Source organism: Lagopus leucura, unplaced genomic scaffold (genome assembly GCF_019238085.1).
Source record: "Lagopus leucura isolate 7727_CA_CO unplaced genomic scaffold, USGS_WTPT01 Super-Scaffold_100026, whole genome shotgun sequence".
Classification (NCBI taxonomy): Eukaryota; Metazoa; Chordata; class Aves; order Galliformes; family Phasianidae; genus Lagopus; species Lagopus leucura.
The window spans coordinates 8,543,931-8,571,379 of NW_024962277.1; the positions used below are offsets into that span (position 1 = coordinate 8,543,931).

Below are 27,449 nucleotides of genomic sequence, written 5' to 3' on the forward strand. Positions count from 1 at the left end.
GGCTCCTCCCGGGGGCGGTGCGGGATGCGGCTCCGCCCGGTGCCGGCTCCGGAAGCGTCGGTGCGAGCGGCGGAGCCGTTTCCTGCCCGGGACGCGGCGGAGCGGAGCGGAGGGGAGCCATGACGCACCAGACCGGCATCCACGGTAAGCGTGGGCCGGGCCGAACCGCCGGGTCACGCCGCTCGTTCCCCGTCGCGGCTCTCGGATGCGCAGGGTGGGCACCGCGGGTGGCGGTCGGGGGCAGCGCGGCCGATCCGAGCGCGGTGCTGCGGGGCTTCGCGCATCCTTTGTCTCCGCGCGATGCCCGAACGCGGCTCGGCACCGCTAAGGTGTCTTCTACCGCGGCTGCTCCGTTATGGAGTGGGGTCTGCGCAGCCGGAGGCCCTTGCCCTGCCATCCAGCAGCGGGCGGAGCGGCACAGCCCCGCCGTGAGCCCAAAATCCCAGCGGGGAGAAGGGTGCGAGCGGCACGGTGCGAGCCCACCGCTGTGCGTGCTGCCGGCCGCCTCCCGCCGCAGGGCTGCGTTTTAAGCAGAAAGAACGCCAGCAGTGCTGTCTCTGGAATTTCCGTGTTGGAAGAAGGCCGGTTTAGGGGGAAGGATATGTGGGGGGATCCCCGGAGGCGGCCCCGAGGTTTCGGGGGGTGACAGCGTGCGTCTCCGTGGCGTTTCCCCCCGCTCCCACCTGACACCTCCCTGGGCAGCGTTAAGCAGGACCTGAGGCACTGCATAATTGATGGAACCGAATTGATATGCGAGCAGAGGTGGCAAAGATGCCGGCCCTGGGCTATGCTGGGCGGGCTGTGCCAGCTTGCTGTGCCTTCCTCGTGGCCAATGCCTCTCTGGGAGCATGGCGAATTTAGGGTGAATTTATGGCCACTGTTCCTTTGCAGCACACTCTGGTGACGTTCCCTTTGCTCGAGGACAGCCAGGAGCATCATTCCCGTTGGGTGCTCACAGGATGCAGTTTGATGCTCAGATGCTGCTCCTGCTTGGCCTGGCAGCGCTGCTGGCCGTCGGCCCTTGCGTTCTCATTCATTGCCTCTAAGCCCTAGGCTGCTACATTAAAGCTCAGGACCTCTTTGTGCTTTCCTCTGGTTGCAACAACAACAAAACCAGGACCAAAGCAGTGGGCACAGCACTCTGAGCTCTCGGCGCAGGCAGGATGCACTGCCCTGGTAGGTTTTGCAGTGTCCTGGTGCTTGAAACAGAGGTGGAAGAGAGGCACTGGCATTGCACCGCTGCTCTTGCAGTTCACTGACCTGTGCCAGCCCCAGCAAAGCGATCTCATTCCCTTCCCAAACTGCTTGGAAACTGCTGGGTGGGTGCATCAGGGGGTCCTTCATTCTCCCCCGCCCTGGCACAGTGGTCACCATCATTCCTTCCCCCATCAGCGAGCTGATTCACTCTCTCTCAGATGAGCACAGCAATGCTGCTGCTGCTTCCTCCCCCTCTGGGAGTGCCTGAGCTGTTTGCCAAGCAGGAGGGATTTTCCATGTCTTCCATCTTCATGTGTTGTGGGTAAGCCACCCAGCCTCATCTGTGAGCCTGGCTCGTGGTGACAGCTTGGAAGGGAGAATTTGATATAAGCAGTGAAGGGAAGGCTGGGTGTGAGTGCCTCAGAAAGTCGGGTGACCTCCTTTCCCTGCACAGCAGGAAGCAGGCGTGTGCTGGGCAGGGGGGGAGGAGCATCATTCTGTGTGAGCTGACTTTGGGAGAGAAGATGAAGGGTCCCAGGGAGAGGGAGGTGATGGTGGATGGCATTCGTGTGGATGGCAGAAATGTTGGGGTGAAAACGTGTCTTGAAGGGTTTTTTCCATCTAGAAAGTGGCTTGTGTGAGCAAGAATGAAGTGGGAGGTGAAGAAGGAGCAGAAAGTGGGGGGATAGCAGTGTTGTGGCTGCTGAGCTGCTCCTTGCCCATCCCCGTGGGAGCAGCTGGCTCTGCTCCCAGGCTGACTCTTCGATGAGAAGGAAGCTCCAGAAGCAAACTGTCCCTATCCAGCACTTGTCCCAAAGAGCGGTCGGGCACTGGCACAGCTGCATGGGGAGCTGGGGGAGTCAGCGTCCATGGAGGAATCCCAAAACGGTGGGGATGTGGCACTGAGGGCCGTGGGCAGGTGGGGGGTGGACGGTGGGACCTGGGGATCTTAGAGGTCTTTGCCAACCATAATGATTCTGTGATTCCTTGGCTGTAGGTGCGCTCTGCCAACACAGAGGAATGGCGGTGATGGGGTTTCTGCTGAGATAAGAGAAGGGAAACAAAAACCTCCCTGCTCATGGGGCCTGTGCAGTGAGCTGCTGCAGGGCTGCCTTTGAGGAGCTGATCCCCATCTGCGGGTAACGACTGCTTCTTCCGGGCTGGGCACCAATGCTCTGGTTCCTGGTTTTGCTTTGCAGCAAAGAGCAGAAATGCCCTGGGCATATGCAAAACACAAAGCAAACACCCCCATGACTCAGAATGCAGAGGCAGGCTCTAACCCCTGCAGAAGTTGCGCTTGAGCTGTAATTTTGAGGATGTGCAAATAATAAAAGCCTCTTAAAGTAGTGGGGAAGAGGAAGTCCCTTGGAAAGTGCATGTCAAGATCCTCTAAATGCAATGAGACCACTGCTGGTCTGATACCCAGAGTGAGAGCGATTCTGATGAGGATCTGGGAGGTGCCAGAGTGGGGGGAAGGTGGCTTCCAGGTAGGCATATGGAGGCGAATGGCTCATGGGATGAGCAGCTGGAGATACCCAGGCAGGATATGCAGTGTGGCCAAGATTCAGTGAAATCCTTCTGCAGAATAGAACCCAGCATCAAAAGGTTGAGGGAACTGGGTTTATTTAGCTTGGAGAAGAGAAGGCTCCGGGGAGACCTCATTGTGGCCTTCCAATATTTGGAGGGAGTGTATAAACAGGAGGGGAAACGGCTGTTTGCGAGGGTGGATGGTGATAGGACAAGGAGCTATCACTAAATAGGACTCAGTTTTAAACTGAGACAGGGAGGTTTAGGTTGGATATCAGGAGGAAGTTTTTCACCCAGAGGGCGGTGAGGCACTGGAACAGGTTGCCAAGGAGGCTGTGGATGCCCCATCCCTGCAGGCATTCAAGGCCAGGCTGGATGTGGCTCTGGGCAGCCTGGGCTGCTGGTTGGTGACCTGCACACAGCAGGGGGTTGGAACTGGATGAGCACTGTGCTCCTTTTTGACACAGGCCATTCTGTGATCGTGGAGAACTGGAAGATGCTTTGGCTGTGTCCTCTCTTGCTCAGTTGTTCCTTTTTCCCTTCCATTCTATTTTCTCATGCAGTCTGTAGCTTTTTCACCAGAGAAAAGGCTGCCTGCAAGGCCGTGGTGAGAAATGCAATCTTCTCAGTGCCCAAAGCAGCCAGCCAAGCTGCAGGAGGGATTGGCAGTGTGCAGTTGCCTCAGCTTGAGGATAGTGGCCAGAGGATGAAAGATTGATGGCTGAGGGTTCAGGTTTCGTGCCGGGAGGCCGAGGGGATGCGGCACGCCGAGAGAGGCATCTGTTTCAGGGGACATGTATTATTGATGGGAGCTGTCAGCAGGCTGGGGATGAGTGGGAAGGCCCAGCAGGTGAGGGCTGCTCTCCCTCTCTGGACGCAGCCCCAGCTCCCTCAGTCTCGCATGGCCTGTGCCATTCTCCTTGCACGACACCAATCCTGAGGCTGTGTCAGCACCATGTAACCTTGCTGCAAGCTGTGCTCCTGCTCCTGCCTTCACAACTGACTTTGCAATGCCGTGAAGCCACTAACCAGCATAGGCTTGCCCCCAGTGTGACCCTCTCTCTCTGCAGAGTTGCTGGCAATGCACGCTGCTCTCTCCCTCTGTGGTGTTTTGCTTCCTAGTGAATTTCATCCTATTTCTTTTTTTTTCTTTTTCTTTTTCCAGCCTGTTCCTCCAACCTGCTGAGAGAACAGGGAGCTCTCCTTGTCCTCCAGCACGCACTTTGCCTCTCCTCTATTCCTGACTGCAGGATGCGTTGGTGCGGTGGCCAGATCTGACCGTGGAGATGTGGACTTAAAGCTGGACCCACATCGGGTCTGGGGACCTCCCGCTGTGGGCACCGACCCACCAAAATGCACCTGAGCTGCCTTCCCTTGGCTCTGCCACTTTGCCTCGGCTGCCACCTACCTCCAGCAACCACAGTGTAGCATGGTGCCCTGCTGCCTCCAGGACCTGCCAGCACTGAGGACTTTCCTTGAGCTCTGGGCCCTCCCTCTGCAGCTCCCACTGCCGTGCAGCTGCTCTGGGTTTTTGTTCCATGCAGGGCCCTCAGCCTCGGGATCACATCCTGGGGACACCCCTGTGTCACCCCATGCCTCGGTGCTGCTCCCTCCTCCATCCCTCTGCTTTTCCTTTGGAACAGGCTGGGGGCTCTCTGTTAATATTTCAGGCACGCAGACTGTCTCGTCAGGTCTGCTATGCCAATTAAGCAGTAATCATGCTGTAATGAAGCAGTTGCTGAGCTCATGCTGAAAGCCTTCACGGCTAGCATGTTCCTCTCCCTTGGCTCTGTGCTGGAGGAAGCAGAAAGGAATGGCACAGACACATCAGTGATTATTATTACTATTATTTTTAATTTTTGGTGTTTTTTTCCAAAATATTTTAGCTTGAAGCTAGGAATATCCAAGCTGTTATCCCCCTCCCTCCTGTTTGGGCAGCACGATGGCAAAGCGCAACGCTCATCAGGACCCTTTGGCTCTTGTGTTTAGGTTTCCTAGGTGTACAAACATCTCTTTTTCTCCTCCTCTTCCGCCCTGGGAGAAACCTCTCGTATCTTCAGCAACCACAGCAGCTGCTTGGAGGAAGCAGCCTGTCAGCAGGGGAAGGGCTAAAAATACCCGGCAGCAGGCTGAGTGCTGCTGGAAAGCTGTGTGCCTCCATGCTGCCGGGGGCCATGGGATGGGTTTGGGAGGATGGTCCTACTCCCATGTCGTGCTCGGGTTTGGCTCTGAGCCTGAGGGCTGCTTCTCATCTGTGCCTTTTCTCTCTGCAGAAGATGCCCCAGGCTGGTGGGCCCTGGGCAGCTTGATCTGGTGGGGGGGCAAGCAGCCCATGGCAGGGCTTGAGGCTGAGGGGCTTCACAGTCCCTTCCAGCCCTGAGCTATGCTCTGATTGAGAAGGCATCAGGGAAAGAGAGAACTTCTAGACCTTTGCTCAGGACAGCTCTTGAGATGGTGAAACACATGCAGCTCAGATTTATCACATGGGAGGAAGGAACCGGTCTGCCCAGCTGCTCTACTGGTGACCCCTCAAGCAGCAGTTCCCTGTTGTGTTTGCACTTTGGGGCTGCTGCAGGGAGCAGTGGGTTGCTTATCTTTGCAGCACTTGTTTCTGTATTTCTAATAAGTGCTGGAATGCTCTGCAGCTTTAAAGTCTCAGGATGGGATCTTCCAGGCGGGATGCCCTGCACTAAGCACCCTGCCTTGGTTCTTCTTTCTTGCAGAGCAAGGCTGGAGCAGAACACATGCAGCAGCATGGAAGGGTCTGTCGTAGGGTGTGCACTTATGTGCTGGGTGACTCTTACCTGCTGTGACCCTGCAGATCCCCATTGGCTGCATGGCAGCATCCATTGGGCTCGCTGTTGAGCTGTCATGTGGGTATCTGCCTGCAGCCGTAGCTGATGGCCTGCTGTTCTTTCCCATCCAGAGGGCTCAGTGTCACGCCTGTGTCTCCACTTTGGGCTCAGTGACCTGCAGCACTGGTGCTCAGCAGCATCCCCACCTTTCCTAACATCTCCCAGCCACCCTGCACGCAAACCTGACTGCGCTGCAAAGTTAATAAACTTGTCACTTGAGCTCTGCCTGCAACCAGTCAAGCCATCAGCTAAATTTGGGTGATTATGTTCACCCAGGCCAAGTATCAGGTTATCTGGATCACATGTGCTCCCAGCTGCTATTTAACTCTGAAGCCTCTGGGAGACGCAGCACTTTACTACCCCCGAGGAGGCCAGCTGTTGGGATTTCATATTATTTTTATTGTAACATTTTGGCACCGGTTATTCTTTCTCTTTTTTTTCTGGACTGTTTTTAATTAATATCCTGCCAAATCACTTATCCCCACGGCCCGTCAGTGAGCAGCACCTGCTTTGGCCCTTCGATCTGATCACAATGTTTCTGGTTCTTTCAGCCACCACGGAATTAAGGGACTTTTTTGCCAAAGCCCGAAATGGTTCAGTTCGGCTCATCAAGGTGATCATCGAGGAAGGTAAGCTCCATTTTTAAGTGCTTTGATTTATGCTATGTCAGCTCAGTTCTCCTCTTTTCCTCTCTTTCCTCTTTGCTGGCCAAATACGCTGAAAAATAGAGCTTGCATTTCTGGAGATGTTGTACAAATTCCAAGCGGGGCTTCTTGACACGTGGAGCCAAGAGCAGAGTGCTGTGGGTCCATGTGAAAACCAAGCCCAAAATTCAGGTGAGCTGCTGAGCAACACTTGGCAACAACAGCCTCACAGCCTCTGCTGGGGCCGCTCTGGGATACGCAATGACTTTGCATCCTGCTGACTTCAGACCGGTTCTCCAGTGCCCCCAGTCCCAGGTCCTGCTCCTTCCTGCTGCTATGGCACAGGGGGCTGCCTGTTGCCCTGCTATGTTTGGCCACCAAAAGGTGCCTTTGGGCCTCAGTTTTTATCTAATAAGCAAGTGGAGCAAAGCAGTGATTGAGCATCCCAGCAGGAACCTCTGAGGTGTAGGTTTTCCATCTGCTCGGCTTGGTACAATTGCATATGAATGACTTGTTTTTCACGGAGCAGTGTGGCACCGTCCTACAGCTGGGACTGCAGTGACTTCAGCCACCCTGGAGCTCAGCAGCCAACAACCATTTTTGTTCCCTGGTCATCTTTAGCCTTTAAAAAGCTCGTCCTTCTGTTAGGGATGAGTCAGATAAGCCCAGGCTGCAGTGTGGCTGTGAGGGCTGCTGGCTCTAGATGCTGCTCCGTAGCAGCAATGGAGACATGTTACTGTCAGTAGAAATCACATTCCCTTGCTTGGCAGTGCTTTGTGCTTTGGATTCTGCCCTGCCACCATGCTGTCACCTCCATGGTCTGGGCTGTGGGAACCCCAGCCATGGTGCAGTTTCTGGCTTTGCTGCCGGAGCTAGGGAGGAAAATTTGCCCTAAAGAAATTGAATTGAACTGCAGAGACTCTGTGGGAGGAAGCAGAGCAAGCTGAAGAGCAAACAAAGGCTGAAAAGGGTGATGCTGGAGGTGGTCCTATAGAGAGTGCTGATGCTGGTGTTGCATTTCTGGAACAGGCAGTTCTTCAGCCTAGGGAACATCTGGATGCTGCAGGCTGCTGAGGGCACTGCTGTGGGCTGGCTTGTGCTGCTTCACCTGCAATGAATTACCTGGCATTGGTTGCCCTGTGCATGGGGTGCTGGGACATGTAGCAGGTGGGAAGGCCTTGGGGCTGCCTGGGTGTTTGGCCAGGTGAAATCTGTTGGGCTCTCTTAGATTTTGGAGCTTTCCAAAAAGCCGAATCCTTCTGCCTTCCTGCTTTGTACTGTTTAAGTCTACATTGAGGTTTTTATGCTGCTTCTTCCTTTCTTTCTCCAAGCAGGTGGTTTTCTTGGAGAGAAAGTATTTTCAGCTCTGCTTTTCTGAAAGCACAGGTTGGGGATGGTGTCTGTCTGGAGCAGGACTGACAGAGCAGCTCTAGGCGAGCTGCTAGTAGTTCTTCAGCTTTTTGAAGCCTCTTTTCTTCCCTGCAACTCGTGTGGAGGAACATGATCTAAAAGCAGCTTTGGGATGTAGGGTGTCCCACACTCCAGGAGCAGAGCCACAGCGAGTGCAAAACCTCACTGCTGCACTTCAGCAACACAGAAAACTTCTGTCCTTGCTTCCTGAGAACTCTTTGAAGAGGCTTTGGAGAATGGCAAACCTTTCATTTCTCTCTCTGATATTTTTCTTTGTGTTCATACCATGCCTACACTGGCACTTAAATCCCAGCCCCACACTGCCCAGCTTGCTGCTTGCTGCTTCCAGCCCCATTGATGCTTGCGTAGCAGGGGAAAAAATACCCTCTGGACACTTGAGATGCCACCACATGTGTGAACTGCATAAATCCTTTCCAGAAGCCAGGGCTCTCTGGCAGCATGGCCTGCTGCAGGGGGACACAGCACAGACCCCTGCCTGCTTATCCCTCAAGCAAGTGTTTTTGCATCTCTGAGGTTACAGGGAGTCTGATAAGAGCAGCTGAGCCCTGCCTTTGCATAACCTTCACTTTTCTCTCTTCTCCTTCCAGAACAGCTCGTTTTGGGAGCGCACAAGGAGCTGGCCCGGCGCTGGGACATGGACTATGATGCCTTTGTGCTACCCTTGCTGGATGAGCAGCAGCCATGCTATGTGCTGTACCGCCTGGACAGCCAGAACGCCCAGGGCTACGAGTGGCTCTTCATCTCCTGGTCCCCTGATAACTCCCCGGTGAGCTCTGCTGTCCTGGAACTTTGTGGCATTTGGGCGGGAGCAAGATGGGCAGGTGTCCAAAAATCTGCCTTCGGTGGCTCCAGGATGTGTAACTGTAGGCCAGCAACGACACCTGCTGGCTCATAGGCTGGTGTTGATGTTCCTGTGGCTTGTGACCTTGGCCTTAGCATAACCCAGGGACTGTGAGCCTTGATGGCAGAGGCTTGGCTTGGTCCTCTGTGTCAGTCAAGGCGGGCTGGGGAGTGCTTGCAAAAGTTCTTTCCTGAGCAGAGTTTTGCAGGAGAACAGTGCAAGAGAAGTCTAAAAGGTGAATGGAAGCAACGTTTTGCTTTGTTGGTGGGGAATTTTCATTGGAAGGATGTGGTCCCTTATGGCGACTCAACAACATCAAACCACCAGGACTGTTCTTTTGCAACATGATTGTTTTCATGATTCCCTGTGAAGCTGCTGTCTGTCTGTGCAATAAACCAGTGAACTGTGGTTTGAGGCCAGAGCTCCTTAAGGCTGCATGTGCCTCCATGCATAGCTGTGGAAATAGAGCTGACAAGTGCCCACACTGTGCTCAGAGCAGTCCCCTGGAGCTAGAGCTGCTGGGGTGAGACACAGGACTGAGGTAAAAACCAGGTGGTTGTTTTCCAGGTACTTACTTTATAGCTTGTAGTGCCAATAGCTACAGAGAGCTTTCTGCTCCCTATGAGAATCTGGAGTCTCTGTATCGGTTTTGATTGATTTGTTTTTGTGTGTATTTGTTTTTGTGTTTCTTTGTGTTTGTGTAACCAGAGCATCCCGTGGTTAAGCAAGCACATGGAGGTGACATTATTCCTTGTTGTGCTGCAGGGTCCTGGGCTGCAAGCTGGCTCCCAGGGATGAGTCTCAAATGACAGCACCAGCTGTGGTTGTAGCTGCACATGGAAGGGGTGGGAGGCTGAGCTTTGGGAAGGCAGAGCTTTGGGTCAGGAGGTGGCAGTGACCACCAGGTGCCAGTGGGATGGAGGTGACAGGTCCCCTGCTTCCTTCCCTGACCATGTCTACTGTATCCCTCCTCACACAGGTCAGGCTGAAGATGCTGTATGCTGCAACCAGAGCAACGGTGAAGAAAGAATTTGGAGGGGGGCATATAAAGGATGAGATGTTTGGAACAGTTAAGGTACGGTCGTGATTCACGTAGGGTTCTGTTCAATCTTTTGAGTTAAAAGCTGAGCTCTGGGAGCCTACCCAAGACTCCAGCTGCTGGCATTCTGCTTCGTGGCTGCAGTCGGGCTGTGGTCTCCTTTTCTTCTGGCTGTTGTGGTCCCAAGCTTTGCTCCTCAACCAGGGGCCGCACTGCTGCATGGCTGGTGGGATGGCCTGGATGGGCAGGGCTCAAATCAAGTGTGGTGTTTGCATGGAGGTGTCCGAGAGCACAGCCCACACTGGTCATTCGTGTCGGCAGGGAGAGAGCCAGAGCTTGGGATCTCAGATCCAGGCTGGGGTCATAGCCCTGTCCTGGCTGCTCTGTGGTGATAATAACTCCCTAACGTTTCCCTTCTCGTCCCTCTGTCTGCAGGAGGATGTGTCCCTCAGTGGGTACCAGAAGCACGTATCGTCCTGCTCTGCGCCCGCCCCGCTGACTGCAGCTGAGCAGGAGCTCCAGCAGATCCGCATCAATGAGGTGGGCATCCCATGGCACCCAGCCCCAGGGAGGTTTGGGGCTCAGCCTTTGGTGCAGAGGTAGCTCACTCTTACAAAGCTCCTTTGTACGTGTGCTTTTTAACCCACTCCTGAACCTGCTGAGGTGGATCAAGCATTTGCATGACCTCGTGGTCAAACTGATGATGAATTTTACAGACTCTTTTCTTCGCTAGGACATGAGCTTGGATATCTTACTTTGCACGCTGTAATTAGCAATTAGCAGGCAGGTGGAGCCTAAAGGCAGGCAGCGGTGTCAAATCTTTAGATATCAGGATGGAACTCAGAGCTGGAGTTGAATTTGAGGGGAAAACAGGAAGGATTCCAGCTCACGTTTTGGCTGTCGCAGTGTACTTCCTCAGGTTCATCTGTGGCTGTGAGGGATGCTGTGCTAAAGGGGAGAGGTCTTAGCCTGAATGTCTGGGGCTTAGTGCTGGAAGGAAGTATGGAAATGGCTGGATGAGGCCAGGCAAGGCTGCAGCACAACACAGGTCCTGCAGCAGCATGAGACACTCGTGCCAACCTCTGTGATGCTGTGGAAACCTTGAGGCTGTGAAGAGGATCCTATGGGGTGAGAGGACTGCCTGGAAGCTGTGTTTGGGAGGAGTGGGATTTCACTGGGACGTCACAGAAACAGCATCCCTCTCTCTTCCTCCTGTGATGGGGTCTGTGGGGCTTAGAGATGGATGTGGAGCCTGGAAGATATTAAGCCAAGCAGTCTGGTCCAGTTAGTGGCAAAGACAGGGCAGGAGCAGGTCTGGGGGCAGTGCCAACCCAGTGCATTAATGTTGTTGGTCCTCTCTTCCTCTGCTTTTTCTTGCAAACTGGGAAGAGACCAACCAGCACCTGGCCTTTTTTCACAACAAGGGGCTAGAACCACATTTCTCAGCACCGCCTGGACCTTCCTTTCCCTGTAGACCTGGAGAACTATGGAGTTCATTGCTTGTCCTGCTCATCATTGGAGCATGTGGTGACAACCACTGGGTGGTGCTGGACAGACGTGATGAATGGATCTGGGGCATGCCACCAAATGTGATCTTCTAGTAAGGCATGGTATAGTCATCCCAGCTCCCACCTAGAGGGTATGGGCAGGATTTAGGCTGGAGAATGCAAGATGACACCTTGGAGAAGAGAGAGCTAACAGGGCTTTGAGACAAGGCTCTGGGCTGTGCTGCTTATCTTGCAGTAACTTTGGGCTTTTATGGTCCCACCCAGGCCATCGCCCTGGCTGGTTGGTGTTGTAGGATTAAGTGCTTTTTCTTGGCTGTGTCTTGCAGGGTGAAGTGGCCCAGGTAAGTGTTGCTTGTTTTGCTTGTGTTCCCAATGATCCGCTGCTCCCCACCCTCCTGACTGCAAGAGGTGGCTCCTGAGCAAGTGAGCTGCCCAGGTTTGGTGTGGTTGGGTTTCATTTTAAAGGTACGCTGTCCCCTGTGTAAGCCTGAACCACAGCAAGTGGACCTTCTCATCTAGAAACAGAGAAAAATCACTATTTTGCCTCTGAATTTAGTGTGAAGCACCTGGATGCTTGGGCTGCTGCAGGGTCTCTGTCGGTGCTGACCTTATAGCAAGTTTCTGGAGCAGTGCAAAGCAGAGAGGGGCTATGGGAGCAGCTTTCAGCACCCTGCACAGCAGTGCCTCCGTCCTTGCCTGGACCTGCACATTGCTGCAGAAGCAGAGTGACAGTAACCTGTCTCCTTGCAGAACACCAGGTGTGCTGCAGCACAAGGGAAGGAGGCTGCAGCAGTTGTGTTTGCAGTGCTGGTGCCGTGCTGCTGCCTTGTGTTGGCTGTGCAAAATGCTGGCGCTTCCCCCTCTGTCCCCATCACCACAGCTGGGGTCAGAGAGCTCCGTGTCCTTTGTAGCTGAAGCATTGGCAGTGTCTTCACGTGGGCTGACAAAACAGGCACTGAGGAGTGGCTGTGACCTGCTGGGCGGCCCTGCAGCGAGCTCAGACCTCAGCAGCTCTGCTCTGTGGCTGTCTCTTTGTTGGGACTCTGAGCTCTGTGAATCCACCAGGATTTTGGAAGTGACACAAGGGACACTGTTTCTTTAAAAGCTACCAAGTGCCTTGCAGTGCATGTCGTTGCCACTTGCCTGGGATTGCTGCTGGTGGTGCATCTCTTAGCGCGGTCTCTAACCTTTGTGAGTTTGGCATTTCTCACTGTGGAAGTGCTGGTATTCCTGGGTTGGCAGCAGGCACCAGTGGGAAGCAAAAGGCAGCAGCAAAGCAGGAGGGTGGATGTGGCAGCTGTGCAGCCCTGCCTCCTGCACTGGGACAGGGAGCCAGGCTGCACCTGGCATGGAAAGAGGGGATGTGCTGAGCCAACCTCCTGGAGGCTGGGGGAAGTGTGAGGGAGTTCTCCAAAGCTGAAGGCAGAAAATGCATCACTGCTGTGCTGGAGGCTGGGGGTGACCTATGGGCTCAAACAGTGGTTTTTAAATGGAGATTGAGCTGTCATAACAAGTCCCTGCCCAAATGGAGAGTCTTTCTGGAAGCGCTTGGAGGCATTGCAGGCTCAGAAATGCAGAGGGAAACCAGGTTTATCTGTGGGGTGGAGTGGGAAATAAAGGCAAATTAGGAGCTCTGGTCAGCACCCAGCTCTCAGTAGGGAGGGGAAAGCAGAAAAAAGTAAAGAAAAGGAGGTAAAACACCCTGCAGCCCAAGTGCTGCCAGTGGGCAGGCCCAAGCCAAGAGCTGTGGGATGCAGCTTGGCCATCCCTGTGCAGAGCCTGGAAATGAGCCCAGTGCTTGTGGGTTTAAAAAGAGAAGGAGTAGGAAATGCCACGGGGAGGTGTGTTGCAGAGGGTAGCAGTGCTGGGATGACCTCTGATCTAGGGAGCTTTCCGACTCCATCCTGCTTCGTCCAGCACTGAAAGCTCTTTGCTCATTGCCCCAGCATCATTTAGTTCTCAGGGCATTTGCAGGGGAGAAACATGGGGGTCTGGTGTTGGCAGTGGTAAATCCCATGTGCCACATCTCTGCAAGGGAGGAGAAGGCAAACCTGAGTGCCCTCAGCATCTGTGTGTGCTTGCCCTGTCTTTGGCTGTGGGAATGCAGAGCTCTTCATCTTCCTATACTCTGAGCTTGGAAAGTAGCTTGGGCACTTTTTCCTCAAACCTTTAGGGGGATCCCTCTTTTAGGGGCTTCCCCTTTGTGGAGGAATTACCCCCAGCCCTGTTGCTGTAACTCCTCCATCCCAACACAGGTTGGGCAGTCAGCAGGAGGCAGAGCAGGGCTGGTAATGCCCCTGAAGCTCCTGGGCTGTCCCAACAGCCAGTCCCACAGCTCAGGGCTGTCCCTCCCCAGCACTGACATTTCCCATGTCATTTTGTCACTCTCCATGCCTGCACGCAGGACCTGCTTTCCCTGGCCTCCAGCAGAGACATGGTAGGCCTGCACCCTCCCAGCATGTTGGTACCACCCCCTCCTTGTTCCTAGACCCATCCATCCCTGTGTGGGTGCCGTTGACAGTGTCTCCTCTCCCACACCCGCAGGATTCCTGCTCACAAGACTCAAGCACGGAGATGGTAGGCTGCTCCACAGGCCGTGTGCTGCATGCTCTGCTCCCTTTGCCCCCTGCTCTGCCCAGGGGAGCTGAGCTCACCCCACGCTGGGCTCCCTAAACAAACCCCCAGGGAGCTGGTGTCTGAGGTCTGTGTTGGACTTGAGACGGGGATTAGATCACTCCTGGGGTTTTTTCTACTTCAAGTTGGCGATGGATGGGCTGCTCGTGTGTGTGATTTTCCTCCATTATCATTATAGGGGGGAAAAAAAAGGGGGGGTGGGGAGGAGGGGCTTTTCTCATCTTTGCACCAAACCTCCTAAACCGATCCCAAACGAAAGCAGCACTTGGTGTGCAGTGTGCGGGTTGGCGCTGCTGTGTGCCTGGGGCAGGTGGGGCGGGCTCAGGGGCAGCTCCTCCGCCATCGGCGTGACTCCGTCTCCCTGTATTCTATGGCAGATGGTGGGGGGCTGTTGCTGCTGCCCATCGCTGGTAGAGTACCCCAGCCCCGAGGAGGTATGCTGTGCCGCTGCGCGTCCCGCTCTCCTTTCCCTCCTGCAGGGTCACAGCACAGCCCTGTTCGGGGTGGAGGTGCCTGATGTGACGCGGCCTGTCCGTCTTTCTTCCTCTTTGCAGTGGCTTTGGTCTCGTGGAGAGGGGATTTGTTTGCTCCGCCGCGCAAAAGCCTCTGCTTTTGAGGGTTTGGTGTGAAAATGGGGGCTTGTCTGAGCTGTGGGTCTCTGAATCCTCGCTCCAGTGTGGGCAGTGGGCACCTGTAAGTGACCCGAGACCCCCGCAGCTGGATGCTGGGATTTCAAGGCTCCCTGCACATTGCAGTGTGGGAGGATGAGGTGAAGAGGCAGCAGTGTTGGTTGCAGCACCCTGCCCTGTCCCCAGCTAGGAGTTCTCTGCAAACAGCCTTATGCTGAGAATTGTAGAATCACAGCATGATTGGGTTGGAAGAGGCCTCACAGACCCCAGCCCCATCCCTGCCATGGGCTGGCTGCACCTCAGCTCAGGCTGCCCAGGGCCTCTCCATGGCCTGGGGCACCTCCAGGGATGGCACCCACAGCTCTGGGCAGCCTGTGCCAATGCAGCCCCATGAGAAGCATCAGTGGTGCCGAGGTTGTTTTCTGGGAGCAGTTGTGCAAAGGAGGAGAGCAGGTCTGGGGGATGCACGAGCAGGGACAGATTCTGCTGGGTGATTCCTGTTTGCTGGGAAATACCACAGTCCTGAGGCTGGTGACATCTAAATGTTAATGCTGTGTTTCCAGTGAGCTGTGTCTCAAGCATTGCCTCTGCCTGAGAGCTTTGCCAGCACTCCTGCACTCACCCATCAAACCCACAAGTTCCTGGGTTAGGGCTGGACAGGCCTCCTGACCCCAGGAGGGCATGGATGCCCCCAGCTGCTGCTCTGTGCCTTGGCAAATGCAAGCATGAGGATGCACATTCACCCTGGGGCAGCTGGAGATGGTACCTGGTCCATGACCACCCTGACACTCAGTGCTATTCCTGTTTGCAGGTGAAGACAGAGATCAGTGTGGAGAGCAAGCACCAGACCCTGCAGGGCCTGGCTTTTCCCCTGCAGCTGGATGCGCAGCAGGCTATCCAGGCACTGAAGCAGAAGAAAATCAATTACATCCAGCTGGTGAGTCCCTGGCACGGCTCCCCCTGCACCTCCAAGCACCCCTTGCTGTGGCACTTTGGTCTCTTTTGTCCCTTTCTTCAACCAGAAGCTGGATCTGGAGCGGGAGACCATTGACCTGGTGCACACGAGCCCCACAGAGATCACTGACCTGCCCAAGAGGATCCCACAGGACTCTGCTCGCTACCACTTCTTCCTGTACAAGCACTCACATGAGGGAGACTACCTGGAGTCTGTTGGTGAGCAGTGATTGCTCAGAGCCCCTGGCTCTGCCCTTAGCAATGGTGCGGGTGGTGTGTGGGATCTGAGCAGATTCTCCCTTGCCGTGCTCCCCCCAAGGGAATGGCAGCAAGCCTTGGGGCCCAGAGAATGTGAGGAATGCACAATTCGGGTCTTGAGTATTGAGAACTGGGGAGGATTTATGCAAGGGGCTGCTGAGTTGCAGAGTATGGCAGTGGAAGAGCTTGGCCTCTGCACCTGAGCTTGTCAGGGTTCTTCAGCCTGGAAAAGCCCCAGAAAGCCGGGATCTGGCTGCTCCCCATCATTGCACATGGGCAGCACTGAGCCTCGGTCCTCTCTCGCAGTGTTCATCTACTCCATGCCTGGGTACAAATGCAGCATCAAGGAGCGCATGCTCTACTCCAGCTGCAAGAGCCGGTTGCTCGACACTGTGGAGCAGGAGTTCTGTCTGGAGATAGCAAAGAAGGTGAGTCCCTACCTCCTGGATGCGACATGGTTTTGACTGGGGTGAGGTCTCAGAATTCAGGGAAGCCTCAGGCATCACTGAGGTTGTTTAACAGCGGCCTGGAGAAAAGGGGAATGGTCTTGCACTGACATCTCTGCCCCAGCCCTAATGGGTATCCCCAGCATCTGTGGTTTTGGTGAAGACTTCTATCCGGTAGGAGGGGATGGATTTCCCTGGTTGAGAGCTTTGGGATTGAAATGACCTAAACCTTTGAGTCATTTGACAACAGTACTTCACACGGTGGGCATACGGAGGCCCCTTTGCTTCTACCCTGTGGGTCCTTGGTCCAAACCTATCAATGTCCTTGGGGAGGAGTGCGGGGTTACCCTGAGAGAGCAGCATTTTGGGGTGTGAAGGCAGTCAGGCATTGAGATGGGCTGCCCCAGCCCTGGAGGAATTTACGAGATGTGTGGATGTGACAGTAAGGGACGTGGCTTGGTGATGGCACTCTGTAGCTCATATGAGCTCATTAGAGCTCATTGAAGGGCTGACTGCCACTGGGGAAGGATCTTTGGCTGGAGATCCTTCTCTTATGGAGTTTTCCCTGCAAGCCCAGATCTTTGGAGACAGGTGAGTACCTTTTCTTTCTCATTGTAACACCATTTCCATTTGTGTAGTCCCGTTGTCCTTACACCTCCTGTATCTCCATTCCATGGTGTTGACCTTTCTGATGGTAACAAACCCCGTTTCCCTGTGCAGATTGAGATCGACGACGGCGCTGAGCTGACGGCAGAGTTCCTGTATGATGAGGTGCACCCGAAACAGCACGCCTTCAAGCAGGCCTTTGCCAAGCCCAAAGGGCCCGTGGGGAAACGGGGACAGAAGAGGCTGATCAAAGGGCCAGGAGAGAACGGCGAGGACAGTTAGATCTGGATGAGGCAGGGACGGGTGGTGAATGGACAGCATCCCCCTGACTTTTCCCAGCTTCCACCTCTCCGTTCCAGGCCTTTCTGCTGACCTGGGGATCTTTCCCTCCATCTCAGCCTTCCCCTTCCCTTCTTTTCCCTTTTTTCATTCCTTTTTGAGCATCAGGACGGGTTGTTTCTCCCGACGCAGAGCAGTGGGATGGGGACAGGCTGTAGGTGTTTGTGTTTCATTCTCCATGTCCTTGTGCAAGCCTGGGGACAACTGGGGAAGCACGGGAGCAGCAGGACCATGTCTCCAGCCTACTCTGGTCCCAGCTGGGACCAGAGCTTTCCCTTGGTTTACCTGTGCTGAGGGAAGGATTCGCTCACCTACGAGCTGCTCTATGCAAAGGAAGGAGATGATACCTGGTGTTGGTTTAATAGCAGATAACATTAAATGCTTCTTTCCCTCCTCCCTCTTCCTACAGCCTTTACTCAGCAGAGCCCCGCTGTGTAAGTCCTATGGCTGCCCGAGCCTTTCCAGGCTGCAGCCCAGACCCATCCCTGCAGGGGGGGACTTTGCTGTTGCAGCCCCAGCACCTGGCAGGAGCATTTGTCCCTGGTGAGAGACAACCCCTTGTTCTATCTGGATTTGCCTTTTGGGGAGTACAGATGCTTCTCCTTTCCCCTCTCACTCCCAGCTGTCATACAGAGCATCCTCGTGGCCAGGGCCCTGGACATGCAAGCAACAGCTGCCCAGTACCTGACACTGCTGGTGGCTTCCCATACAGCCACTCCGTGCTGCTCCCACCCAGCTCTAGGTCCCTGTGCCTCCTGGGCTGGTCTGGCTGTGAAGCCCCTTGGGTCTGAGCTGGGGCACAGGGATGTGGCTCAATGGACTTTGAAGCCAGTTTCTTATGGGTATGGGTAGAGGAAGGGCAGCACCCAGCTCTGTTTTTGTCCAGTCTTGGTGCAGGGCAAGGTCTGAGCTCCACCTGGCTTTGGAGAAAGGTTACTGTGCCTGTTGGCAATGTTTGGATCCTCTTTCTGATCCACCAAGGACAGCCTTTTCCCTCGGAGGGAGGCTTTACAGCCCTGCGGCTGGGTTTGGGACAGGAGCCAGAACCCATTCCATGCCACCCCTGTCCCCTGTGCTGTCTGTCGTCGTACTTCATCCTTTCCCATTTCCTTCATCCCCATCCCTGTGCTTTTATCAGCATAGGGATGCCTCAGTGTTTGTAGTGTGATTGCAAGGCGGGGGCTGGCCTGACTGCTCCATTAATTCTGGATGTTGTCATCTGTGGGATGAACCTCTGGTCCAGGCTGGCACCCAGGTGAGGAAGGGGGTGGCTGGACATTATTGCCCTTTGCAAGGAAAAGGGTGTGGGAAATGGGATAAAGCCCCGAGCCCCTGCGAAAGGCCACCCAGCTCCCACCCACGTGGGCTGCCCCAAATCCTGGCACAAGGGAGTCTGCCCCCCAGGGAGGGCCAGCCGGGGCTCCAGTGTGCTCACAGCATCGAGGACATCGCTGGTCACCAAGGGCTGTCCCCAGGGCTTGAGTTTGGCATTGTGGATTTGGCTTTTCTTAGAGGATTTGGGGAGGAGAGCACCTTGCTGCTGGCTACCAGCGAGGCCTGCTTCCCCCACACCCCTGGGCAGTGGTAACACCAGGGCTGCTCCCGTGCCCTTCCCCGCTCACCGGTGAATGTGCCGATGTTGCCTTGACCGTGTTGGGGTGCCCCAGTGAGGGGGGTGTGAAGCCTGGGGGGAGCGGAGCACACTGTACTGAATGCTGTATTTTCTAAAGAATAAAGTATTTTTAAAGCAGTCTGCTGCTCTCTGGGGTCTTCTGTGGTGCCGGGGTTTGGGTATTTACCGGGAGTATCCATGCATCGTGCTCAAGGCTGTGCATCTGCACACGTTGCCAAGGTGTGCTTTTCCTTGCATTCAGGGTGTTTTACTGCACTTGCACTTCCAGGGGTTGTGTAAATAATAGGTTGAGAAACGGGGGATATGCAATTAGGGCTATGCAACACTCAGCTAAATGGATGGGTACTGTTGCCTGGGTGGGTCAACAGGGAAATCTTAGCAGTGCCTTCACACCTCACACCTGCTCACTCCATCAGTGCTTACAGCCCTTTTGTCCCCAGCTTTAAACATCTTTTACCAATTATTTCCCCTTATCATTTTCCAGAAACCAAACTCGTGCTTATGCAACCACCGGCAGTTACACAACCCGCCATTCGAGCTTTGTTTGCTGGGAAACAATCTGTGTTTGTTTTCTCATCCTTTGTCCTTTTTCACTGGGGAAAAACGCCTTCTTTCCATGTGTCATTGGCTTTGTCACTCTCTGCAGCCGTGATGGTTGGCCCTGCCTGCCTCTCACTGCACTCTGGCCCTGCCCTCACCCATTGCTTACCTGTGCAAGCTAAGGGAACGCACCACATCAGATGTGAACAAGTGTGCAGAGGAACTGATCATCACATACTCACCATGCTCCTGGTGTTGCAAACACCTTTGTGGTGCTTGGGATGCTCTTCTAGGAGTGGCTGATGGCTGGCCTGTAAGTTTGGCTCCAGTTACAACCTCAGTGCTGATGAGAAAAGAGCTGCAATGGAGCTGCATGTTCACACAGCCTTAGCCATGCGCTGCTTGTTGCAAGGCAAGGCCACAGGGATGAGGCACCCTATTTTTCTCCCAGAAGCACTGGGAAATTCCTAAGATAAAGGAAAGCTAAGCCTTTTGGAGCAGCAAAGCAACACTTGTGTTCCCCACAGCCAGTGGACAAAGATGATGATGTTGCTGCAGTTTGTGGCTATTTGCAATATTAGAACGGACGCTCGTGGCAACTTCACAGCAGGCCTGCAACCGTAACAGCAGAGGTGCACTGAGAGGAGTGCCCAGAGAAAAGCTGTGCAGGTACTTGTGGAAACAAGCCTGCAGCAGTTACAGGACATGCCTGTGCATGAAGGAAGCAGTGCACTGCTTTGCCCAGGCCTTCCTGCCAGCATTGCCTTCTCAGTGCATACATACACCCACAGAATTACTTCCCCCACTCCTCTATGCATGACAGCTTTGAACAGGCCTGTTACCCCATTTGCCATGCAAATTTTTCAGAGGTTGCAAAAGCAGCAACATTAGACCTGTCCAAGAGCTGAATGATTAAGGACCAGTCACTGACAAGCAGTTTTTCCACTGAAGGTGAGCTCTAAGACTCAGGAATGCAGACTTGGCAGGACTTCGCTAACCATGAGCAACTTTCCATCTCCTACGCAGCCAGGGGTAAGCAGGGCAAGATGCCCACAGTGCACAAGGATGAAGGCATGGGAAAGCAGAGGGGAACAGAGCCAGACTGCTGAGGAACTCTCAGTATCACTAAATCTTCTCTTTCCCTAATAAACCCACGCCTTCTAAAGCAGTAGGAAATCACTGATGCTGTTTTGGCTGACACTCACTGAGAAGACTGTCCTCCAGCTGATAGGTAGTGTAGAGCACTTTTTATTCAATGGGATGCCCTTCTAACCATTGACACTTCTTCTTATGGAGGCCAAATAGAAAAGAAATAAAAAAAATACAAGCAGACAGGGGCTCTAGAAATTTATTTTCAGAGCTTAGTGCTATAGCTATGATTAAAATGCTTATTAAGTAATTTAAAAATGCTACTGATTGGATATGAGAACTAGATAAGAACAGAATTAACAATGTCACTTTCATGCACTGACAGATACTAGTTTGCTCATGCCACTGAAGTAGGATCTTTCCCTCTCACTCATCACTTCAAAGTGTAGAGGTCTTCTGCAGAAGTTGCATTCAGCTGATGAGTGTGGTTTCAGCTCCAGCCCAACATCCTTCCACGTAGCCAGCAGCTTTTCTGTCACAGACAAGGAAATGCACCAAGATCACATCTCAGAACATCAGATACTTCAGCAAAAGAGAACCAACAGAACACTTATCCCAGGAAAGGAAGAGATACAAGAATTGTTTAAGGACATAATTCACCTCTGGAACCACGCAATAGGGCTGCAGTTAAATCTTATCTTGTTAAAAGGCTGTTTGGACAAAGTACAAGCAGCCCCAGCAGGAGTGACTGGGACAGAACTGGATGTAGGAATGCACTGGGAGAGCACAGTATTCTAGGTCAGTCTGTTGGCTTCCACTGCTCGTGCTCACACTAGGTGTACAAGCATAGGACATGACAGCTGCAGCAAGCATTACCCAGCCAATATCACTTCAAATTTAATCGTTTCCTAGTCTTATCTTTAAGGTTGCATAAGCAGCCCAGTCTTCACGTCATACTAAAGCATGAATCCACTCACCAAGAAAATAACTCATCATCTGAGGGCTGTGGTGAGGTGTAGGAGCAATACGTAGCAGCTCTTCTCCACGAGGGACCGTGGGGTAGTTGATTGCTTGGACATAAATACTGTGCTGGCTCATCAGCTTGTCACAGATCTCTGTATTTTTAGCAGCATCTGCAACCTGAAATTCCAAACTTTAAGTTTCAGTATCAACCAGAACACGCGAGGTAGCAAAGTTGTTTGGCTGTTAGACTGACATGTCAAGCCTCCCTTCCACCCACTAGACAGAATATCCATCAGACACAGGAACTCAAAGTTTCCACTCTGAAGCCTTCTGCAGCCTAAGCAGATTCATACCTGAATTCTTTTTACTGGCTCGTTCCTACCATGTGTCTCACCTATACTTTCAGACTGAGTTTCACACACTCAGTTTACTTCACAGCATTCATAGTGGGCTGAAGTCAATTTAATCACAGCCTTTATTCTTCAGACATGAGAGGTAAGCCAGACTCACAGCATAAAAGTTGGACGGAGTTTGAACCTCATGAGTATTTATGAATACTGGGAAATAATCTGATCATAAGCACAGACACCAGGGCCCTCCATTAGAGATCTGAAGTACTCACCCTTATTGGAATGATGTGGCTTGGGCAGTGCACTACAGGAAGCCCTGCATCCATCAGCATCTGCCTCATGAGCTTCACATTGCGTTGGTGCTGGCGCCTCAATACTTGTCCCTCAGCACTCTTCAGAGTTCGGACAGACTCGAGGGCACCAGCCAGGAGCATGGGTGGCAGGGATGTTGTGAAAATGAAGCCAGCAGCATACGAACGGACAGTGTCTATCAGAGCACTTGTACTGGAGATGTATCCTCCCACACAGCCAAAGGCCTTGCCTAAAAAACAAGTCAGAAATTAAGAGTTTAAGTAATCCAAGCTTCTTCCTTCCACCCATCAGAATGGTTGGAAGTGCACAGCAGGCAGCCATTTCAAGCCCTCCCTCTCATCTTGCCTGTAGTCAAGAGATGTTGAAGCTTTGTTTCTAAACCCTGATAACACCTATTTAGCTCCTACACAGCAAGGACAAGTTCCAGACCACATCAAACACTCAGCTTCTGATTTGGGGAAGACCTCAGAAGCACAGCCTTTGGTAGTGACCCAAGGAGATCAACACTAAGTCTCTCAGCAGATTACTTTAAATCTGTTCCAGAGATGCTGGAAATAGCCTACACTCCTGAAGAGCACTGGTGGTTACTCTGTGTGATCAAAGCTTACTTCCCAAATAGGGGGATGCTCTGGTACCCAAGCAGGGCCACACAAAATCTGGGTGTTGAGGGTCACATCCTAATGAAAATGGAACAAAGCTGCAAGAGTTCAAGCCACTGACTCCCCTTCTAAGTTTTATTTATGTTTCAGGTGCTGTTTAAACAACGATCCCATTTGCAGCACTAAACTCACTGCCAAGCTTGCATTCTCCTCAGATAATAGCAGTTGCTTCAGCTCTTGCCAAGTCTTTTTATGTAACCCCCCCCCATCTCAGGTTTCTGGATTAGGAACACTCCATTTCACATAAAAGAACCATGTACAGAGTGCTACCCTGCTAGCTTTCTCACCTGAATTGACTCAGGACTCTTTTTTTTTCCCCCACTATCTTGTTTAAAGCAAGAATGCTAACCTAAAAGATTTAAGACAAAGTAAGTAGCTTAACAAATGCTTTCCAAACTGGGACATACTTAAATCCTTTGGGCTTTTTGAAAAATACTAAACACCTTCCCCTCCCCCCCCAGTAAATCCTTAGCAAGTTCATTCCAATAGACAGATTTTGAGTTAACCCACTTAATTTGGCCGCTCAGAAGCTTTGCTGCCTTAGAATATATAAGCTTCTGTAAAACTGCCAGGCTGTGCATACCGAGAGTTCCAGAGATGATGTCCATCTTGTGCATGACTCCATCTCGGTCCCCTATCCCACCACCTCGAGCTCCATACAGCCCCACAGCATGCACTTCATCCACAAAAGTGATTGCCCCATGCTCGTGGGCCACGTCACACAGCTCTTCCAGAGGGCAGACAGCACCTACAGACCGAAACAGCAAAATGCAGTTCAGGATTCTCTGCACTCAAAACATTACACTTCCAACACATACAGCAATTTGTACTTTCAGACCCAAAAATGCAGATCTCAGGACTGGCTGCACTTAAAGACAGAGCAGCCTATGTCACCTTACCATCCATGGAGTGCACGGTTTCAAATGCAACAATTTTAGGGGTAGCTGGGTCAGACTTCTTCAACAGTTCTCGAAGATGGTTGACATCATTATGGCGAAAGATGTGCTTTGGCACCCTGCTGTTTCGAATCCCCTGGATCATGGAGGCATGGTTTCCAGAATCAGAGTAGATCTCACAGCCTGAGGGAATAACCCAGTTACACATCGAGTACAGAAAGCATCAGCTAATGCTGAGCAGCATTTTATATACTGCTTGAGTGCTTATGGTAAGGGTTGCATGCTCTCGAAGCCATCAGAAGAGCGGATCATGAAGCAAAAATAAGTAAGGTTCCTATCAGGTGTTTAAACTGATATGAACCTGAGACTAAAGAAGAACCTCCTGTGTTTCCTAAGTCCCTAATATCTTATGCAAGGACTTCTGAAGTTAAAGGAAACCCCTCCTGGACCACAGAGAAGGGATAGAGAACTTCACACCCACAGGTGGGAGGATACCGAATTCCTCCTGCCTAATCCTCAAGTTGCATTTAAGGGAGGGAAGGATCCTGCCCTTTTTCTCCAATCCTTTCTGCAGTAAAAAGCTCCTGGGCCTCAGGCTCAGTACCATGATTTGCAGGAGCTGAACGTAGCTTGAATGCAGCACTTGACAGAGCATATTCTGCTGGCAGGGCACGATGAACCTCCACTATCAGCAGACACCCAGAAAGCATTCTCTCAGCTGCTTAGGACCAGGCTGTGCTTTGCAGTAAATACAACATACAGCTTATTCTCACCTGGCAGCATTTTAGCAAGAGTGAAGAGGGTGGAATCATTAGCTACAAAGCAAGAGGAGAACAACAAGGCTGCATCTTTTCCATGAAGATCAGCCAGTTCTTTTTCCAAGTCAACATGAAATTTGCTTGTTCCTGAAATATTTCTTGTGCCTCCTGCTCCAGCACCATGTTGTTTCAGTGTATCCCTACAAAGGGTCCAAAAAGACATGTTAGTGACGCTAACATTCCTCTGTTACATAGATGAGTATGTACTAAGATATCTTCACCTGTGATCCTTTAATCATCTTACAAAGGAAATGGCTGCAAAAAGCTGCTGTTGGCTTTAAAGGTCTTTGAACAACCTGCACAACTCAGGGGTTCACTGAACTAAGGAATCAGTCACTAGGAAGAGTTGCAACAAACCATCCATTCTAACTGGGAGCAGCTGGCGTTTCAGAGGAAAAAAGAAAAGTCAAGGAAGGGGTCAGGGGCTGACAGGTCAATTTTGCAGCCATAGAGCCAAGTATTAATTACCAGCACTAACTGAAGAGTGGAGAATACGCTTAATTATACCAAGAATGACATCAGAAGCAGCTCATGTATGATGCAGCCAATTCTTCAGCAGTCTGCCTACAGATGCTCCCGAGAGCACCCTAAAACTGTATCCAGCTCTTAGGAATGCAGCCCTACTCACATAACTGCTCCGCACACACGAGGGTGACGGCTCATGCCCAGGTAATCATTGCTGCACCACACAGACACCTCCTTCTTGGTGATCAGGGAATCAGAGTAGTCATCTGCCATGGGGAAGATCTGTGCCTTTCGGTTCACCGTTTTGAACACTCTGTAGGTGTGATCTTTCTTCTTTTCATCTATCTTTTTCTCAAAGAACTGATCGTACTGGAAGGTGGATACAGCTGAAATGAAACAAAGGCTTTCGCACACAGGAAAAAAAAGTAATCACAAGGGATGGGGCCTGAGGAGGTATTGCCAGACAGTCTTACATTTTGGCAAGTTATCCTGAAGCAGATGAGACACACTTTCAGGTCTTTGCTTCAGCATGATGTCCTTAAACTTCTTGAGCAAGCCACTCTGCTCTTCTCCCTCAGACTCAGCGTTCCTCACCACGGAATTAGTTGGTATTTTGGCAAAGTCTTTACCTGCAGATATCATAATGAATTACAGTGAGCTAATCAGTTTGAGATAGAGGTGTTTGAATTTAAATTCAGAGAGGTAAACTTTTAACCAACTCCTCCTTCTTCACAAAGCACATGGCTGGATCTACATGCTCCTGCCAAATTCAGCCATTGTAATTTGGACTAGAAAGGTTTTCCTTTTTGTCCCATACGACACAATCACACCACTACATTAATTTCCTTACAACAAATTCGGTTCATTGGGACTCAGAACACCATCCTACACAGCTACAGCACTCATCTGAACAAACTGGTGCATAGCTAACTCTAACTGAAGGCAGAGTTCTAGCTGGCGGCTTCCTTTCCACCTCCAGAACTTTGTTCAGCTAGCAGAATGGGTTGGTTTTGTTTTTTTTTTATTTTAAACAATGCCACTAAAAAGGAGGAAACAGGCTTCCTTTTTGAGGAGCATGGCAAGGTTTTGTTGATACTGGTGAAAAGTTTCTTCCTTGAAGGACAGCATTTCTGCATCAGGATTGCAAGTCAGCCAACACCCTTTAGTTCTACAAAAGAAAGACCTGTTGGTCACTTGCTTTCCAGCTTAGATTTGTGCTGCTGTTTGCACAGTGTCCTGCTCCTGTTTCTTCTCTCTATGTATACACCACCCTTGTCTATAACAGCACTCTGGTAAAGCTTTCTTGTCCCAGCAGCCTGCTTTGGGTGAAAAAATGACCAATTCACACACTTAGAACCAGGGTATCAAACTAAGGCATACAGGATTTCTGAGTGATGATTACCCAAAGCAATGACTGCACAATACTGCAGGCTCACCATTAATAGCTGCATTCTCCAACAACTTTTTGTTGCAGGTTGCCATAACCTTACCCACATAAAGTATCCAATGACTGCTACACTTGGCATGGAGCAGAAGAATATCAAGTACCAAAAGCTCTCAGAAGGAACCAATGCAACAGCACACACAGTACATACCTTTCCTGTCCACCTGCATTTCCTTCACATCCTCCTGCAGTTCCAAGCTGGCTTTGCAGAAAACATTGCTGCTCTTGTGGTTCATCTGAGCTGCCAGGAACGGGCATTTTGTGGCAGAGCTCTGGCCAGCAGCAGCAGGTGGGTGGTCAGCAGGAGGCTGCGACCCATCTGTGTTCTGCTGGGCCACTTCTTTGGCATTTTTGGTTTCTGAGGAGGGCAGAGAAAAAGGAAAGCACTTCAGCTTTATCGCTTTAATAGCTACTTCAGCTTTTCTATGCACTTCTCTAGCAATTCACATAGCACAAGTCATTGAGAGTTACTTAACCGGGCACTCACATACTATTTACATAAGAAATTCCAGTAATACCCAAGGAGCACCTGATTTCAGATGCTAGACACAGCTCTGTTCCCTTCTGAGGTCAAAACCCCTCATTTACTCCTAAGAGGAAGATTCTTACTCTGAACACCTGCTGTTTTCAGCCCTCAGCACTAAACATCTCTGCTCCCTCAGGGTGGGATATAGGGCTGCCCACAGCAGCCTCCGGTTTTGTTTCAAGCCCAACTGCACCCACAGCAGAGCCGCCCATCTGACGGCACTCACGCTCAATGACCGCTGAGCTTTAAAGCATTAAGCAACACTCATACAGAAGCCGGCTGTTCCGGGAGCCTCCCCCTGCTCACACAGCGCCGGGCCCCTCAGCACAGCGGGCCGTACTCACCCGGCCGGGCCTCAGGGGTCTCCTCCGCTTGCTGTCCGCGAACGGCGGAGGTGGCGAGGCCTCGAGCAGCGGCGGGCGCCACCGCCTCCATCATTTTGGGACAGTGCTGGGCATAGAGGAGCAGGGAAGGCCCGGCCTTCTGCAGGAAGGCCTGCGAGACGCGGGCCAGGAACGGGCAGCGCCGCACCACCGCCTCCATCCTTCCTTCTGCTGCAGCTACCGCCGGCCGGAAGTGACGTCACGCAGCTGTCAGCTCACGGCGGGCGGAAAGCGAACAGCGCCCCGTCGCTCCGCCGCCGCCCTTATATAGCCTTACCGGAACCGCGCAGGCGCAATGCGGGTCATTTATGCCCCGCCCCCAAGAGGTGGGGCGTGATGGGAGTGGGCGGGGCTTGTGCTGCGCTCCGAGCCGTGATTGGTCCCAGTGAGGGGCCCCGGAGGCTCTGAGGCGGCCGTGGGGGGACCATGAGGGGCCCCTAGGGATCGCTAACGCAGTTCTGCC

At 52.4% G+C, this 27,449-nt stretch overlaps 2 protein-coding genes across 6 annotated transcripts; one reads left to right on the plus strand and one right to left on the minus strand.

Annotated features, from left to right (window-relative positions):
* Positions 1-40: 40 nt before the first annotated feature.
* TWF2 (twinfilin actin binding protein 2) lies at positions 41-18,658 on the plus strand. Of its 5 annotated transcripts, none has more exons than XM_042880296.1 (12): positions 59-144; positions 2,195-2,336; positions 3,890-6,208; positions 8,242-8,420; positions 9,475-9,570; positions 9,970-10,074; positions 11,369-11,383; positions 13,587-13,619; positions 15,117-15,242; positions 15,328-15,478; positions 15,824-15,945; positions 16,684-18,658. In XM_042880296.1, the coding sequence occupies exons 3-12, from the start codon at positions 6,112-6,114 to the stop codon at positions 16,849-16,851; spliced, it is 1,092 nt and encodes a 363-aa protein (XP_042736230.1). In that variant the 5' UTR covers positions 59-144; positions 2,195-2,336; positions 3,890-6,111; the 3' UTR covers positions 16,852-18,658. The 5 variants fall into 5 exon arrangements, with proteins under 5 accessions (XP_042736229.1, XP_042736231.1, XP_042736232.1 ...); XM_042880299.1 differs by having other exon boundaries at positions 6,131-6,208; XM_042880295.1 differs by lacking the exon at positions 2,195-2,336 and having other exon boundaries at positions 41-144; positions 6,131-6,208.
* Positions 18,659-20,413: 1,755 nt separating this feature from the next.
* On the minus strand, positions 20,414-27,217 carry ALAS1 (5'-aminolevulinate synthase 1). The gene is made up of 10 exons (XM_042880476.1): positions 26,948-27,217; positions 26,229-26,435; positions 25,107-25,262; positions 24,797-25,019; positions 24,124-24,308; positions 23,354-23,533; positions 23,038-23,202; positions 21,756-22,024; positions 21,148-21,310; positions 20,414-20,702 (listed from the first exon to the last, which is right to left on the minus strand). Exons 1-10 carry the CDS (start codon positions 27,144-27,146, stop codon positions 20,542-20,544), a joined length of 1,908 nt encoding a protein of 635 aa, XP_042736410.1. The 5' UTR covers positions 27,147-27,217; the 3' UTR covers positions 20,414-20,541.
* Positions 27,218-27,449: the final 232 nt, after the last annotated feature.